At 34.8% G+C, this 17,809-nt stretch overlaps 1 protein-coding gene across 1 annotated transcript; it reads right to left on the bottom strand.

The window, feature by feature from the left end:
- Positions 1-13,684: 13,684 nt before the first annotated feature.
- Positions 13,685-16,459, bottom strand: LOC148601217 (uncharacterized). The gene has a single exon (XM_088556002.1). The coding sequence runs from the start codon at positions 16,358-16,360 to the stop codon at positions 15,347-15,349; it is 1,014 nt and encodes a 337-aa protein (XP_088412128.1). The 5' UTR covers positions 16,361-16,459; the 3' UTR covers positions 13,685-15,346.
- Positions 16,460-17,809: the final 1,350 nt, after the last annotated feature.

The following is a 17,809-nucleotide window of genomic DNA, read 5'->3' as shown; positions in this document are numbered from 1 at the left end:
GAAAGAATTTATAATTGACAAGTGCTTGTAACGCAGACCTGGTGTACATCCACTCGAAATTGGATATCATATTTTTTTTTGCACGAAATTTTGATTTTTCGCTGATCTACCCAAAAATATCGTCTTGACTACCTGCTCTCGTCATATAAACTTCTATTAACCCCATTTTCTAACCTGAAATCCTAGTTCCTTCCCTAAAATGCGTTGTACAATCTGAAAAAACAATATCCATATTATTTCAAATGTCCAAATTCAGTCAGTCAACATTATTTCTTTGCACCCTCATATCTGTCCATCTATCAATCTGTTAGGAGTGATTCCATCTGTTGCGTACATTTGATTGTTGTTCCAGGGAAGAATAATCATGCCTGACTCTTGAAAGAACGTGCCTTGAAAAATAAATGCATTGCCAAGGAGGGCATATTTTAATACCCTGATAGAATGAAGGCAACTTGATGAAAATTGGTGTAATGCATGTGGTTTCCTACTCGTATAATGGCACAGTTTTGTCAAATATTTTAAAAAGCATGATACTAAATTGAAAGTTTTGCCATTCGTTTGGTTTTGTTTCGTCATTCATGCATCCCATATTGCAGTCATTGTATTTGATGAGTAACTAAAATATATTCAATATTTTTTAATTCTATACTGTAAAAATGGACAATATATAAATATAAAACCTTGCGTGGAACTACCTGACTTATTTAGCATCACTATCGAAACAATCAATGCCATTAGTTAGACACGAAAAGAAAAAAAATACATCGTGTTCAAATGAAAGGCAATAAGCATAACAAAGAAACGTTGGCTTTAATGTCAGAAAATGACGAAAACTGAAGTGAAGAGATGGAAATTTCAATTTCCAAAGCACGTCAATGCTATTTTCGTCTTCTTCTTTAAGATGAGCAAGTAACAATAATTATTGTATATGCAAATTGTTCATATAATTCTGCTTACCAGGTTTTCAAAAGCAGATTTTTACATTAAGCAATATTTTGAAAATGCAATGTTTTTTAACCGAATTAAAATATGCATGTATGTTCAAGATCACGCTGTAATTGGTATAATCACTTTTATAAACTATTATTAATTAATTGGGCTTATATCGAGTTTTAATCTCATAAAATACACATCTTCGAATTTTGAAGAAAAAAACAAACGGTACTGTTTCTTTTGGATTTGTTCAATTTTCAATTCTGTTTACTTCATTTTATTGTGTAATAAATGTGTAGCACAATCGCACTTTACACAACTTATAATTTGCGTGCACTTTATGTACCAAGACAAAAAAAAAGATAAAAGAAAAAGAAAACATTTTCCCCCAAATCCTTTGTCTATATTGACATTTAGATATATAAAACAATAACAAGGAAATATCAACAAAATGTCAACGTTATTTAAAATGTTTCTAGATAATGGCCATTCACGAAACGTCTGTTGCTCGGAGATTCAAATGATGAATTATCTTATTTTTTTGTCTTCACCGTATTTATTTGATTTGAGAGTATTTTTTATATCAAAGTGAACTTTACAGAGCGAATTAGTGACTGAGTTTTGTACTTTTTAAAATATGCTACAATCATGTAATTTGAAATATATGTAAAAACTTTTTTTATAAAAACAAGAATGCATGTACCTTAGCTTTAATACATAGATCGTATTTCTTCTACGTCATATCGTTGATTTGTACCGATATAATGTATCAATGTACATGTATGTTGCGTTATACGAGAGATTATATAGTTTAAAATACATTTAAATTGACAATATTGTATCATATTGGTACCACAGAAAAATCGATATAATTGTTAGAGAAATAACCCGATAAGTCAAAATTTTGGATTTTTTTTTTCTGACACTTTCGATAATGCAGGGCTGATGCAGATTCTATATCGACTTTTACTGCTGGAAAATTGCATACACCAAGCCCAATAATTCCCCAGTAGGTGTGCCACGTCAGACATCCTATATTAAATATTCACGATGCATGGTGGTGAAGAATTTATTCTCACCAATAGCATACCCGAAAGTTGTTTTTTCTCGTTCATAGTGTCCGACCCGGTTCTTAGTGTCCGTATTACAGGCGTGGTGTATATGCCTAAATAAGAAATTTGTCTCAAACTGAAAACTTATATTACTAATAGCTTTAAGACTATTCAGCCTGTTTTATTACACAGAAGCACATTTCGTTCATTGTGTGCACTAGGTTGTAGAATTTGTCCGGGATTTGGCTTTGAGATATACATGTGCTTCCGCGAGGTAGGGCTAATGATAGAACAGAAGAATTTTCATCGCTGAAACGTATTAATTGCGTGCTCATCGACCACCCCGCATTTAACACGAAATTGCTTATTCTACGGTACTGTATACGTGCTACATGTACATGTATATCATCCAACTTAATAACCTTGTCCGTAAGAAACTTGTATGATACCAATTATACATGTTTACATTTGTATTGTCTGTATCTTTGTAGTTAAATTGTGTACGTTTGTATCATAACTTATCACATATACATTTGGAAGTGGGCCCTATATTAATCCCTGAAGTTGCAAGCCGATTCGGAGGATAACAGCATTTATTGGCCGGTCGTTAACAGTTGACAACGCCTTCGATATCATCCCGTCATAAAAAATAGTACTTCAAGTGATCGGTAAAGAAAGTAACGCTGTGATTACAAATCAAATAATGAATAATTTGTTTACAAATAAAAAATTAAATTCAGATATGACTTAGAATAGTCATCTACAGTTTCTATTTTTATAATGATTCAAATACATGATAAAACGATTATGACTGCATTATTCCATATCGTACCTTGCAACAACCCTCGTCATATATGGGCCCTCGATCGGAGCTCTCGGTCTTAATTTGGAAATATCTTGTTGATACACGGGCCGACATGAAACATGCAATGTAATAATTTATGAGTCAGTATTAAAATTGCGCACTTTTGTATAATTAATGATAAATACATGTTTGTGGCAGATACCAATATGTCAATTTCCCGCGTAGAGGGTACATTTGTATAATTATACGCTGTTTCAACTGTTCAATGCTTTTGACCTCTTTCACAATTGACCCCGCCAATTTATGCTTACTAGTACAGTACGATGATAACAGCTTCAGTGATGCACATAAGTTATAAATACTTCACATCCTGTATCAGCTGAGTAATTCAGTTACATCAATCAGATAAGTCTTCGGAAGATATTTTGTTTTTGGACATGTAGGTTGTTACTTTTTTGTGGAGGTGGTCTTGTTTTTTGTGTTTGTTTGTTTGTTTGTTTATGTTTACGTTTTGTTTTTTTGTTTTGTTTTTTTTTTTTTTTGCCTTTTTTGTAACATAAGGGGGCATTTTAGAAAACCATATTGAAGCCTGATAAATCAACACTTTAGAACACAAAAATTAAACTATTCGCAATTCTGATATCCATCAAATTATTAGTGAATAATAGCAGGCTTTTTCATAAATCTTGTCAAGTAGAATTAATGTCGTTTTCATACAGAAAATGCTTCGATAATTCTGTGATTCTTTTTTTTTTTAATTTTTTATCTGTGTCAGTTGTTCTTTGATTGATAAGGAAGTAATTGAGTAATAGTGATATGATCAACGAGTACTTTATTCCTTTAGCCATTTTCATGACTTGATAAATTTTCTAATGTTCCTAAATGATGCTCCAGAATATAATCATCTTACTTAATAAAATGTAATTACGTTTTGTATATTAATATTTCTATTTAAAGTTACTTCAGATTGACTTTTTTTGCTTAAGAACTTTTTTTTAGAACCATGTTCAAAATACGTATCACATCATGATTTTGTTTCAATGTGACCCGGCATAAATACTCAAAACTCTTGTTGTTCTGGTAATTACTATTTGTTTCCTTAGAAATTTATGAAAAAGTCTGCATTTATGTCAAAAATTCATGGCACAAGCAAGTGAGGCTTGGATGTTTACAACCTCCATATCTTTCCTTGACAACCATGCTTTCTGTTTGATTCGTTCATCTGATTTAAAAAAAAAATGTTGAAAAAATCTTTAAATATCACAAAGAAAATGTATTATAATACCAGTATCTGATAAAACATCGACTCGGGCATCAGTAGAAAGAATTAGACAGAAATCATGGTTGTCCAGAAAAAAAGAGTAGGGTTTGAAATCATGCACCGGAAGATCAGTTGTGTTATTGTATTTTATTTCCACAGTGGCTAGATTAAAAAAGGGGCAGGGTTGTGATCACGCCAAAATTTTTAAAACCAACCACAATTTTTTAGCTGTCCCAAGTCATGAATTTCTGGCCTCTGTATGTCTTGTTTCGTTTTCACTTTCAAATTACTGTTATGCTTCTGGAGTATAAAGAGACAAATTTTTCGCTGTACCTGTAGGTAATGTTGTTTTCTGCAGCCTGCCCTGTGATGTGAGGATTTCCTCGTCGTTCACTGAAGACCATTGGGTGGCTTTGAGCTGACATTTTTTTCATTCCGGTTTGGTTATTGTCTCTCAGACATATTCTCTCCACTCATTCTCTATTTATAAAGTCAATCTACAAATAATTTTGCAGATATTTATATCTTGCATATCAATTCATGATCTCTCTTTGAGTAAATGAAAGTTTATTTTGTAAAAAAAAAACAAAACAAAACAAAACAAAAGAGCTACTACTTTCAAAGTAAAATGCATATGTGAAAATTAATTAAGAGACAAATCGCTAATATGAAAAAGCTAGGGAACAACCTTTAAGTGTCAGTCCCTTTAAGAGTCAGGCAGTCGTTGAAACATGGTATGAAAAAAAAAACATCATTATGACAGTGTAGTTTGACAGAATCAAGGCAAACGGACAAGACTTCCCATATCATGCTAAGCCGTTGAGTTTTAATTTCATTTAAATGCACTGGAAACGAATATTTCAAGGGCAGATAACTCAGTAAAAAAACACATTTTTTCTAAGATTCTATTGAAAAATTTCTGCGCAAAGCCAGTGATGCAGAGATCACATAAATCAAACAGAGTTATATTACATTGTCAGATCGGTGGGGCTTTGACATGCATGTTTCTGATTTTTCCCATTTTGCCTGATTCTTACAAACACTAACACTTAAAGGTAATCCATGTTATCTTTCCATGAATAATAAAGCTTCGTCAAGAAGTGTTGTGAAAAAAATGCATAACTTTGTACATGTATAAATGTGCATTAGAGTTTGCTTCACTCACGTACAAAAGGAAAAAAAACAAAAAACAAAAAAACAAAACAAAAAACAAAAAAAAAACAATGCGTGTACATGTACATGCCATTTAAATTCTTTTTTTTTCCAAATAATGTAATCAGCTGCAATAGTATTCGTATGATGAAGAAACTATGTACACTTTAGGCTTAAAACTCTTAACATTTTAACAATCGACGTGTTGTGAATATTTTTTTGTGATTTAAGAAATGATTTTTAATAGTTGTATCTTCAAAACGCTCTTATTCCTTCAGGGGTATATTCATAATTGGTTTTTGATGATGCCGTGAAAATTTATTTCGCAAAATTTACCCTGAAGTTGATTTAAACCTGACAGTTATAATATGGAATATACATTTTTTTAAAGTTTATCAAATTTGTATCTCTCCTCCTTTGGTACGTGAAATAAAGTGAACAAAAATTTTAGCTATATTGAAACTCACAAGTATCCTTATTAGTTGTAGCATTTGACTTGTTCATCACCTCTAAAAACTACATACATGGAAAATGATCGCTAAAGTTAACATATTTGATTAGTTGATGAAAACGATCTCCACCGATTATGCTGCACAGATAACTCTTACATGTATGTTGGCTGCAGATTTTCAAAGTGTAAATTGCTACCTAATCAGAAAACTCAATTTGACTGAATTGAACATGAGCATACTGCACGAGCATATAGTGTAACTGTCTTCCCCGAACTTAAGAATTGGTTTGGTTTAGACAGGTGTTCGGTTTACCAAGGATCAATATATAATTGATTGAATGTTGTGGTTTAACGCACGACCAACAATATTTCAGATACATGTATATTCAGACGATAGGATCAATATAATTTACAATGTATACTGGAATAAAGGACGATTAAAAGTGTATGGTTTTGACAGTTTTCCAGTTTTTCGGGTTCGGTTTACACAGGTTTCACTGTCAAAATGAATTGTTCTACAAAGGTCACTGTACATGTATACATATGGGTGCATACAAAGCTTACATTCATGTCAACGAGTATACCTGGGCAAAGGTTGGTTGAATTTGAAAACCAGTTTTATGGTCGTCATCATGAACTCGTGGATCGTAATGGTGTATCCATCTGCACCATGAAAACTGATTTATTCAACGGATCATAGTTTTCCTTTCCTCGTTTGTCTACCCCGGACTTGACTTTTTATGAGCAACTCTGCGGGTGTTTCTAGAAAAACAGAGGACGCTTACCCTACCCGTGCACCTGGTCCATGCTCCCAGTTTTTTTGGTGGATTCCGAGTTGCTCATTTGCTTTTGTTACTTTGTATGTATGATTTTAGTTACTTTATGTTCTTTGTTGTGTATGTCTGTTTTCCATATCTGGTCTTTGTCCCTGGATTACATTCTTTTGATTACCGCTATAACCTTGGTTCCCTTGATTACTCTTTGATTACCGCTATAACCTTGGTTCCTTTGATTACTCTTTGATTACCGCTATAACCTTGGTTCCCTTGATTACTCTTTGATTACCGCTATAACCTTGGTTCCCTTGATTACTCTTTTACGAGTTTGTAGAGAAATAATTTGAAGACAATAATATAAATAATTAAAATCATTTATGAATAATTAAAATAAATTATTTTTCAATACATGTCATTTTCAATATTAATTTTACTTTATAAATGTCTCGAAAAAAATCAATGATAATATTTCCAGATCTTTGTAGTGACTGGAAAAACAATGAAATTTATTTTGTCAGTGAATGGTTTGATTTCACATAATAGTTCTGAAAACAAAACAAAAAGCTGCCCTTAAAATAGAAACCGCTACAGATATTATCACATGTAATATGTTCTATCTCGGTCAATATATTCAAGATGGTAGACATCTTATATTCTTGGAATGACAAACATGAATTTTAAGTTTATAACGTTGTTTTTTGGAAGCTGTATATGTATTATATGTAGATACATTGTGTTACATGTACTAACCTCCTTACTTACTCAGTCCTTTTCGCCCCTTCTAGTCTCCACATATATCCGCTAGAAATTCATCCCTTCTTTGGCCAGTGTGTCTGCATATTCATTCCTTCTTTTGCCAGTGTGTCTGCACTCTCCCAGGTGTATCCTTACACTTCAAGCTCTTTTCTGATGATGTTCCTTGAATTGATTTTTGGTCGACCTCGTTTTCGTTGCCCATCAATTGTCCAAAATATTGCACCTCTTGTGATGTCGTATTGGTCTTTACGGAAATTGTATTGTGTAACCATGTACATTTTCTTCTTTTTGATGTCTATTATGATATCTTTTTATTGGAATTTTTCATATAGCTCTTTGTTAGATAATTTCTGTGACCGATGGATCGTTATTATGACCCTCGATCAGACATACAAATATGTTAATGATGATTCCAAGTTCTTGTTCTAGGTCAATCCGGAGAAACTAGCACTCACTTATAGTAGAACAGATTTAACATAACTATTAAAAATCTATTTTAAATTGGTTTTAGTCTTCATCTGCTCGACCATTGATGTCACATGTATGTTATTCCAAATAAAAAGAACATTAACGATACGGACTTTGAGGTTGCCATTTTTGTTATTCACGGGTTCGGAATGAAAAACGAGTTCGCAAAAAATATGTAATGATATTTTCGATACAAAGAAAGCTATTTTAAACAGGTAGATGAAACTCTCTATACAGAATCGTGACTTACCAAACTTATACCAAATGAACAATCAGTTAAAAGTCAAATTTGCTGATAAAATTCCAACTCAATGTGTTTCCTTTGTCATACATGCAGTTTGTTTTGCGGTTTTATCAGAAAGCATCCATTAAATTTTTGGTCGAAAATTAGAATCCCTTTTACCAGATTCAACTAAGCTTAAAGTCCTTGGGTCTTGTAAAGCAACTTTAGTCAAGTGTCACCCTGGGGTACTTTACATGTACAATAATCATTGGTTCACGTATTGCTTTATCTTCAAAGGAGATTGTGAGCACATTTTGACAATCCTTATACTTAATGTAATTCTACCTATATGTATGGCTTCTGTTTATAATCTTGTATTAAGCATCCTTTATACAATGGTTATATCAGGCTTTAATAGTCAGATACTAAGACCCGCCGTTCTGTTAAGTTAATTTCTTTGCAAGATCAATTTATTGAGTTGGCAGCGATACGAGGATTTTTAGCAGCCTGATAAAAGATAAAAATTGGATAAGGATATTATCATATTAGCAGCGTAAAACAAATTTTGCCGGTAACTCTTAGATACATCCTGTTACCCGGCGCCTTCAAAACTATTGAGGAAATATTCTGCTGTCTTAGAGGGCTTAACATTGGTAAATTGATACTGATTATGTACTCTGATGGGAAAAAAATGTTATTTAAAACTCTATCACATTTTTTTTCCTTTTTCAAATATAAATCAATTTAGGAATACATGCAATTTAAGAAGAAAAATGTAGTGCATTAATTTAAGATTCATTATTTGGCTAATCAACCATGAACAAAATATGAAGTGGATTACACGGCCACAGTAGAATAGTCGAATAAGGATGACGATATCTGACAAGAAAAAAATACAAAATATCAAAATATAACGGGCAAATCTGCGCACCTTTGGTATCAAAGGATGCTCAAATTCCTCTTGTTAAAGAAACCACCAAAGCGAGTGTCCGTCATGCGCCGGGTAATATGCCAGAACAACCCGTATGACAAGGAAGAACAGTAATTAAACAATTTACTAGTTTAACAATCCACATTTATATTTCATACAAGCAAACAGTATACTAAAACTCGGCCAGAATAAACTGGTATCAGTTTAGCCCTGGCTACTCATGGTACATTGTACAAATGTAACATGAGAGTCTCTACTGAACGGACTTTCTCACGGTATATAACGAGGGGGGGTCACTGACTTGGATATGATCCGATGTAGAACAGTGGAAAGGATCGGGACCTTTATTTTGTCAGACCCCGCCATACATGTGTATGAGTGGGTCTATATACACTCACATAATCCCCGGTCAGCCTTCATACGTGATAAGCACATATCGGCTAAGAACTGTCTTTTAAACATTCAATGTACAGGAAAACACTTTTTATCAGATGACATGAATATTTCAAAAGCTTCTTGAATGTATTGTAAATTATGTAGGTAAATGTCTTTACCCTCGTCTGATAAATGCATACCATCTCTGCGACATAATATTTTTCACTAGCTCTGGTATTCAGATGACTTATTACGCAGTAAGCTTGGTTTTTACGAATTTCTGAATGACGCATTTGACCCTTAAACGGACCTTTTCAATGTTTTGCTCTTTCTTTCGGCAATGTGCCAATACCGCCTCATTAGTATGTCACTCCAATTTATTTGTGAGGTCGAAAGTAAGAGACGGAGAAACAAAATATCGGCTTGCATGACTTTTCCGAGTGCGTCCGTGAGGGCATAGTAGGACATCCTACGTTTCTCTTCCCATCGGATATTGAACCAAATTTAAAACATTGATCGGAATTATCATATTGACCTGTAACATCTAGTTCGCTTACTCAAAGCATTGCAAAATGGGATAATGAAAAAGCAGAATAGAACATTTTCGCTATAGGGTTAAACATACATATACTATGTAAGGCGGTGATTAAACGTTTTAATAATCTAGAGAAATTGGGGACCTAACATCTGCTTGTCGCGGTTTTTTCATTCGGAACCCCTCAACCATTTTCCCTATGATAAATGATTTTGTATGGTCCGTTATGTTTCGTTTTTTTGTGGGCAAAACTCAAACGTGACAGGTATATAAGTGGTCTTTGAGATAACTGACAGTTTTTTATAAGAGAGGTATGCTATGAACTTTGCCAAATTGTCAATAGGAATAGGCCATAAATCATCCAAATTATAAAGTAACCGAAATTGAATGTAAGATCCTACTGCTACGTGTATTTCATAGTTTTCCAGGTTCTAGACGACATGGATGAATTAACTAGCAAATTATGGACATGTACATCACCTAAAACTTCCAGAGTTGGAGCAAAATGACACTAGGATTGACGTCTGCTGTGGGACACAATCTTCTGAATTTCTGAAATTCACCACATGAAAAGAATCAGCTATACAATTCAAACATCCCGTGATATGTTAAGCTTTTAACAAAATATTAAAATCAGAACAGGCCAAACCAATTTTCTGACAAAGGACATACATGTAACTCTTGGGAATTTAGAGGATTTTTTCCAAGCTATAATAGTGACTACAGTAATGTTGTCGATTTTGAAAACATTTTTTTGTTTCTTAAATGTTGTTCCCCTATATTCAATACAGTTACTACAGGGATTAATTCCAGAAACGTAATATCAGTCATCAAACCAAGAGACACCCAAGAGTAGGGCCAATTTGTCTATGCCCACCTACCATTGAAATAAATACCAAATCCGCTTTTCTTGCCACCCGCGCTATCACTGAAGAGTTGCAACTGGTTATAAGACCAAAATTGATCAAGGAAGACCGAAGTTCCATTGTTTTGGCCAGAAATGATAACCAAATTCATAATTCATGGACTGTGTAACCCTGATTTTATGCTGAGGCTTATGCATTTTACGTGTAGCGTCCAATAAGCGACGACAGAATCGACCTGGAACTATAAATGGACACGCAAAATTTAGGATGCCTATCAAAGATTGCAATTTTCAGAGTGTGATATTTTTAAACTTAAGACGAGAAGGAAGTTTGTAACGCAATGTTTCAATCTTATCTCGCGGAAGCCTGATTACAATCTGTTTAGTGTCAAATTAGGACGCCCTATAAACCGCAACTCTCCTGAAAGTAACCGTTGTTGAAGTGTGTTTACACTTGAAACTCCCCCTTTTGAAAACAGCAAGAAGTCATCTAAGTAGCGCAAGATATTTTCGTTATTTGACTGCCTTTCCACAAATCAACACAAAGCCACTGAAAAAGATTCAAACAAAGAACAGATAAGAAAGGTGCCATCCGGCGACATTTATCAAAGTAGTACATACACGTACATGTATTTTCAAATTTCAACCCCGTTAAATCGAAGTCACTAGGTGACAGTCTATAAATTCTAAACGCCGATTATAAATATCGCAATGTCCCTATCGAAATAGTCGTTAACATATTCATTATGTGGAAATGACAAATTATGTATCATTCGAAATTCGCTAATGTTAAATTTATATAATTTAGCAATTGTAGCCACATCCCCGACAATTTCTTTACATTTATGATCAAATAGTATTCAAGGGCCATGATAATATCATTTAAATCCGTATTCGAGTCCGTTTATAAGCTCTTTGTTTTGTATTTTGGTAATTTTTAAGTGTATCCACCGTTATTGGCGAATTTCCAAGTGAATATAATTGGGATGCCCCGGAAATAAAATCTTCTTTGGAAAACCATACCTAACAATACATTTGTGAACAATAATACTAAATAAATTTTGAACATAACAAAGTTTCTAATTATTGTCTTCACAAAGACGCAGGGTGGACCATTACAGATTTTTGTTCAAATTTACATCTCATTCCGAAATTACAAAACACCTCACTGTTGTACATGTAGAATTTACAATGGCTAGTTTTCGGGTAACATTCCCGTTCATGTTCTAATGAGACTGAATAAGATTGTTCCTGTCCCCTGATTGACCTTGACTGCTAATATATTTTTTTACACTTGGTTTTGATTGTTTCTAACCCAAACTTGACCTTGATTGATACCCACAGAGCTATTATAATTAAGCGTTGTAACGCACCTCATCTATAATTCCATTTCCACCACTACCTCCCCCCAGGAGGTTGATAGTTAACAGACTTTTTCAGGCTTATTTGTTCATCATACATATAACCCAACCATTTGAAAAAAAACAGCTCTTGGTGCTGCCAGTCTAATTGTATGCATATAATAATTAAAAAAAAAATGCCATCCCCTTTCCGAACCGTCTCTCGAGCATGACACTACCATAATTCATGAAGTCTGTTGACCATGTATGTATGTTTTTGAATGTGTGTGTTTTCTTTAGCTGAGAGAACATCTCCTTTTATGGCAAACTATATATCAAGATTAAGTTTTTTTAAGCTCTGCTTTGATTTTAACATTAAGCTGAAATAGATGAATTCTCCATTCCTAACTTTCTCTTTTAGTTTTGGTGGAATATTTGCATAAATGGGGTAAAAAAATCGTTAACAATTTAGGAGCCTGGCCTTTGTATCAATGAATTAGTACCAGAAGCTTAAGTTTGCAGCGTGAACCTACCAGTATTTTAATGGCGATTCGCTGCCTGGTTTAGCGAGGGGCAGTTTCCGTCAGCATTGCTGGCATGGGTACGAGTACACCAATAAAAGAGGGGTCTTCATGGCTAGTCGAGACAACTGAAGCCATCACGTCGTGAAACGTTGACGCTCTCTTTTGTTTATTGATTTCCTTCGTTCGGAATAGTGTCTGAGACTATGTTCACGATTGGGCCATGTGAAACTCTCTATCGACGACCACTGAGATTGCTGGGCTTGCAAAACCATAGAGCCGCCGGTACTTTTAGCTGGCACTCTGGTAGATCTAGATGATAGTCTAGTGTTTAATAGACGTGCATTGTTTGTAATAGGCAATTGTAAGCTCTCGCCGTGCTGAGTTTGTCCTTCAGTGCCATATGATGAAACCGTACGGGTCTGTCGGGACACAACTTTTTGCCTTGTTGAAGCTTGCCGAATTCGTTTACTTCCATCAGCAATTTGTTGACATTTGTCAGGTGTCTAAGTCCTTTTCTTATGGGGCTTCATCGTCTTGGATAACTAATTTTTTTGTAATCTATATGGATTATTTTGATAGTTTAATTCAGAAGGGTATGGTCTAAAATGTGTAACCCGTACCCGTACCAACTTTTCCCCGTGCCCAAATGATGTTTTGCTTAAATATTCATTCTGTCGGTATGTAAAGGACTGAAAATTGCATCAGATGTAGAAAAGTCCTATTAAATACATTTTTAATCAAGACAATGATGTATATTTGTCTAATATTTCTTATTTGATCGGTTTTCTGAAGTCAAAAGGTCTAAAATGTGAAAACCGGAAGTTGCCATACCCATATTGACTATTTCTCACTTTCCTATCCAAATTTCACGGTTTTCTGAAATCACTAAGAGATTAAAACTTCACTTTAAGACTTTGGATAAAGTTTTGAAAGATTTGATACTGTATTCAAAAAGAAGTGATTGAGTTTGAATTCCGTAGCGTACCTAGCGTCAATCCCCGTAACAACAAAGAATGAATACGATCTTATCCAGAATGAAAAACGAAGTCAAGTATGCATTTAAATTGCACAGATAACGAAATACCAGACTTTGATTTTTGGGTACGGGAATTCCGGGTGACACATTTTAGACCTCCCGAAAAGAGAAAATCGACAAACATTTTAAAAATCATTAGATTTAGCCTAACCATTAATCAAAGAATCAATTGTTTGGCTTATAAAAATTCAAGAAACAATATAAATGGCTAATAACGGCCACAGCTCACTGCAAGAGAGGAATTGACAAGATAGGGAAACAGAATGCCAAACGCAGGGGTATACGGACAACTCTGTGCACCATTGGTAAACAATGGATGCTCACATTCCTCAAGGTACCTTGAGAGAACGAGGGACACGATTTTCCAGTACGCCAGCCCATACCATTTGTCACCCCATGGTAGCAACCACTTTTTTCATTTAATATTTATAAAAACATGGGAGTGAGTTTATTATTTATTTTGATTATTTATTTGTATTTAGAATACCCTGGCCAAATTCAATCTGGTGATCAGAAAAGAACCGACCACTCATGGAGGCATGAGATGGTCTAGACCAACTTCCAACGGTAAAGCGTAGGAAAGTTTTATTGATATGACCCGACGTACAATTAAGGAAAGGATAGTGTCCCCTTATCTTGCCAGATTCCGCCCAGACAGACTGTGACAAGAACTTTTTATTATTAATTATATTTATGACACAAGTTATTCTGAAAAAATATATATATAATAATAAAATAAAAATGAAATCAAATTAGCTAAAATTTAACGTTTTAAGTCAGTCTTTGGTGCATCATAAAATAAATCAAAATCATTAAACAAATCCAATTAAAGAAACAGTCTCCAAACCAATGTTGTTGTCCATGAGTTCATATTCTCCGAGCTGATCTGTCGGATTCACAACCAGTTTGAGTGTCCAGAGTCTGTATTCACAAAAGTTCATGTGGATTTCCTCATTTAACAGTCTACTCTGCTCGAAACTCTCAGATCCCCGGAAGTTTAAGTCGATCGAATGTTTTGACCCTGAAAAAATTATAAAACAGCAGCAGCAACAGGTGGTAAATGTGGAAGGGGAGGATGGAGGGGTTTTGATGTGGTGTTTCAAAAAATATGGCAGCGTTAGACGTAAATATAAAATCGGGATACATCCGGAACGGATTCCGGTTTAACGTTGTGAAAGAACAGATTAATTTCTCTTTTATTAAATTGGTTTATCTTTTACTTAGACAAACCCGATTAATCAAAGAATCAATTGTTTGGCTTATAAAAATTCAAGAAACAATATAAATGGCTAATAACGGCCACAGCTCACTGCAAGAGAGGAATTGACAAGATAGGGAAACAGAATGCCAAACGCAGAGGTATACGGACAACTCTGTGCACCATTGGTAAACAATGGATGCTCACATTCCTCAAGGTACCTTGAGAGAACGAGGGACACGATTTTCCAGTACGCCAGCCCATACCATTTGTCACCCCATGGTAGCAACCACTTTTTTCATTTAATATTTATAAAAACATGGGAGTGAGTTTATTATTTATTTTGATTATTTATTTGTATTTAGAATACCCTGGCCAAATTCAATCTGGTGATCAGAAAAGAACCGACCACTCGTGGAGGCATGAGATGGTCTAGACCAACTTCCAACGGTAAAGCGTAGGAAAGTTTTATTGATATGACCCGACGTACAATTAAGGAAAGGATAGTGTCCCCTTATGTTGCCAGATTCCGCCAAATGGGCGTGTCTATACACTTTCAAATATCTACCCCCCCCCCCCCCCCCCCGCGGCCCTACCGCTTCAAATAATAAATCATTTATATTCCTTTCAACATTTGATAACATATATTAACGAATGTGACAATCCTAAGGTAATGAACGAACATCGGGTGAGGAATGTCCAGGTCTATGATTTGAAGGGTCTTGAACCGACCCATGACCTACTGACTGAGAAGGGGGTGTATAAGGGGTTGAAACACACATCATCCAAAGTTCCATATCAACTATTCCCCAAGAAGAAGTTGGGGATGCCGCTTTACGCAACCTGTATTGTTCATCATAGTGAACCCAACCTCGAAAATAGCCCCTGGAGGCTGCAAGTCGAATTGTTTGCATATATTTGAAAAGTTCTAACCCTTTTTGGGGCCATTTCTGTAAAATAATGCTTGCATATATCATGAATGCATTAGTCCAAGTTTCAATGTTTTTAAACTGTGTTTTTTGTTGTTTTACAACGGCAAGGGTACCCCCTTTTATAGTGAGCTCTCCATCTAACTCACAGTTATCTGCTAAATCTCGAGCTGATTTGAGAAGCAAGTTTAGATCTACAAATTCACCTGCCCATATTTTCTCTTTTATTTTACTTGGGACGTGAGATGATAAAGGAGTAAAGACACTAGACACAGAATCAGGCGATTGATTGATGTACGACATATCGCCACACCTTTGTGTATCAGGATCGGAAAGGGGGGGGACAGGAGACCCAGAGTAAAATGGACGTGCTAAGGTTTGTGAAGTATTGATAAACCTACCAATTCCACTCGAGCTTTGCTGGGGTGGGACCTCTTGTGCGGTAACAGGAACAGGCATACGAGACTCATCAGGAATGGGAGGCAATGCTTCATCGGCTATGATATTGACGACCGGACCATGGCTCACAGATAAAGTTGACTTTCTGGTCGAGGGACCTTGAGTAGGGGCATCAGTGGCATCAATTTCGCTGGACGACGTGGAAGCTGTCGAGGGTATTTTTCTGGAATGGCGTGGCGACGATGACGTCTGAGCAGTCTGCAAAGTCTTCTTCTTTTTCTGGTTTTTTGTAGCATCTCCGTCTTGTTGATTCCTTCTAGGGGCTGCTCGTTTTCTTTTGGCAGGTTTCATGCTGCGTTTTAAGTAGGATGGCTTGGATTGATTATCTGTTTTGATGTGGTGTTTCAAAAAATATGGCAGCGTTAGACGTAAATATAAAATCGGGATACATCCGGCACGGATTCCGGTTTAACGTTGTGAAAGAACAGATTAATTTCTCTTTTATTAAATTGGTTTATCTTTTACTTAGATAAACCCGATTATATCATTTTGTAAATATGTACCACCTTTCGGTTGGAAATATCATGTAATAATGAAGAAATTGCCAAAATATTATTTGGGGTACGGGCAATAAACCCTAATAATCGTAATTTATTGAAAAAAAACATCTTATCTACTACGCCTCTCATTCCTTGTAGTGTTAACATTACTTATGATAGAAATAATATTTATATATACAATGCTTTTTTTTGACGTGCTATTTTGATATTTCGTTCTTAATACTAAAATCTCGACAACATTAATAAAATATAAATGAAATTAAAGAAAAAGCTTTGTTCTTTAAGATCAATCCGATAAATGTCAATCAACTACATGTACAATGTATATTGCATTCACATGCAACCCCCCTTAAATCAGCAATAATCAGAACTTAATTCATCTCAAAAAGAAATTCTCCACTACATGTAGTTGTGTTAGAATACATCGATTATATAAATACCTATTTCCAATCAAGATATAAATACAGAACGCTTTGAAAGTCTTATGGGAGTGCCTGTTTATTTTATTAGGTGTTAAGAAGCTGTAAATTAAAGAGAATAAATCAAATGGTTAAAAAACAGATTGCCTTGATTTTTAATAAAAAGTGTTACATGAGAAGTTTTGAAAGCTACTGTATGATGGTTCTACGTCTCCGAAGAACATACACAATATCCCGTATGTGCTTAATTAAATCCGTAATACACCCACTTTGAATGATACAGTTCGACCCAGTTTGTCGATGAAAAAGTAGAGCCTGATCTGCATTTATATTGACTGGGTCGCAGTTAACATGAGAGAATTTTTGAATTCTTTACCTACATGTTCATGTATGAGAGGAAGCCATCCTTACATTATTTGTTATTTCATTAAATATCTATCGTGTTTAAACTGTAAAGTCATCGGTACAGTAAAAGAGAAACATGTACGTATTATTGATTCAAGACGGGATAGAAAGCGGATTTCAGGAGGATTGGGTGCAGAATTTAAGGCCGAGCGAAGCTGGGCAAAATATTGTTTCATTTTTTATTTAATATTGCTACTGTCAGAAATATTATCAATAGCCCATGTTTCGTTATTAAGTAGTTACACGTTTATAATTCGGATACTGTTTTACAATAGTACAAATGTAAGCCGAGCATGATATTGTTAAACAGGCTGATGGGTGTTTCCAGAAAAAACGAAACAGACCAGTCTAAATACTGCACAGTGTACATTTACAGTATCAAAAGCGGATCAAGGCCCAGAGAAGAAGAAACGAGT

Source organism: Perna viridis, chromosome 12, assembly GCF_037379345.1.
Source record: "Perna viridis isolate PV_CMFRI_1.1 ecotype Kerala chromosome 12, ASM3737934v1, whole genome shotgun sequence".
NCBI lineage: Eukaryota > Metazoa > Mollusca > Bivalvia > Mytilida > Mytilidae > Perna > Perna viridis.
Note: the sequence above shows the minus strand (reverse complement) of the source record. Positions and strands in the feature narration are given on the sequence as shown.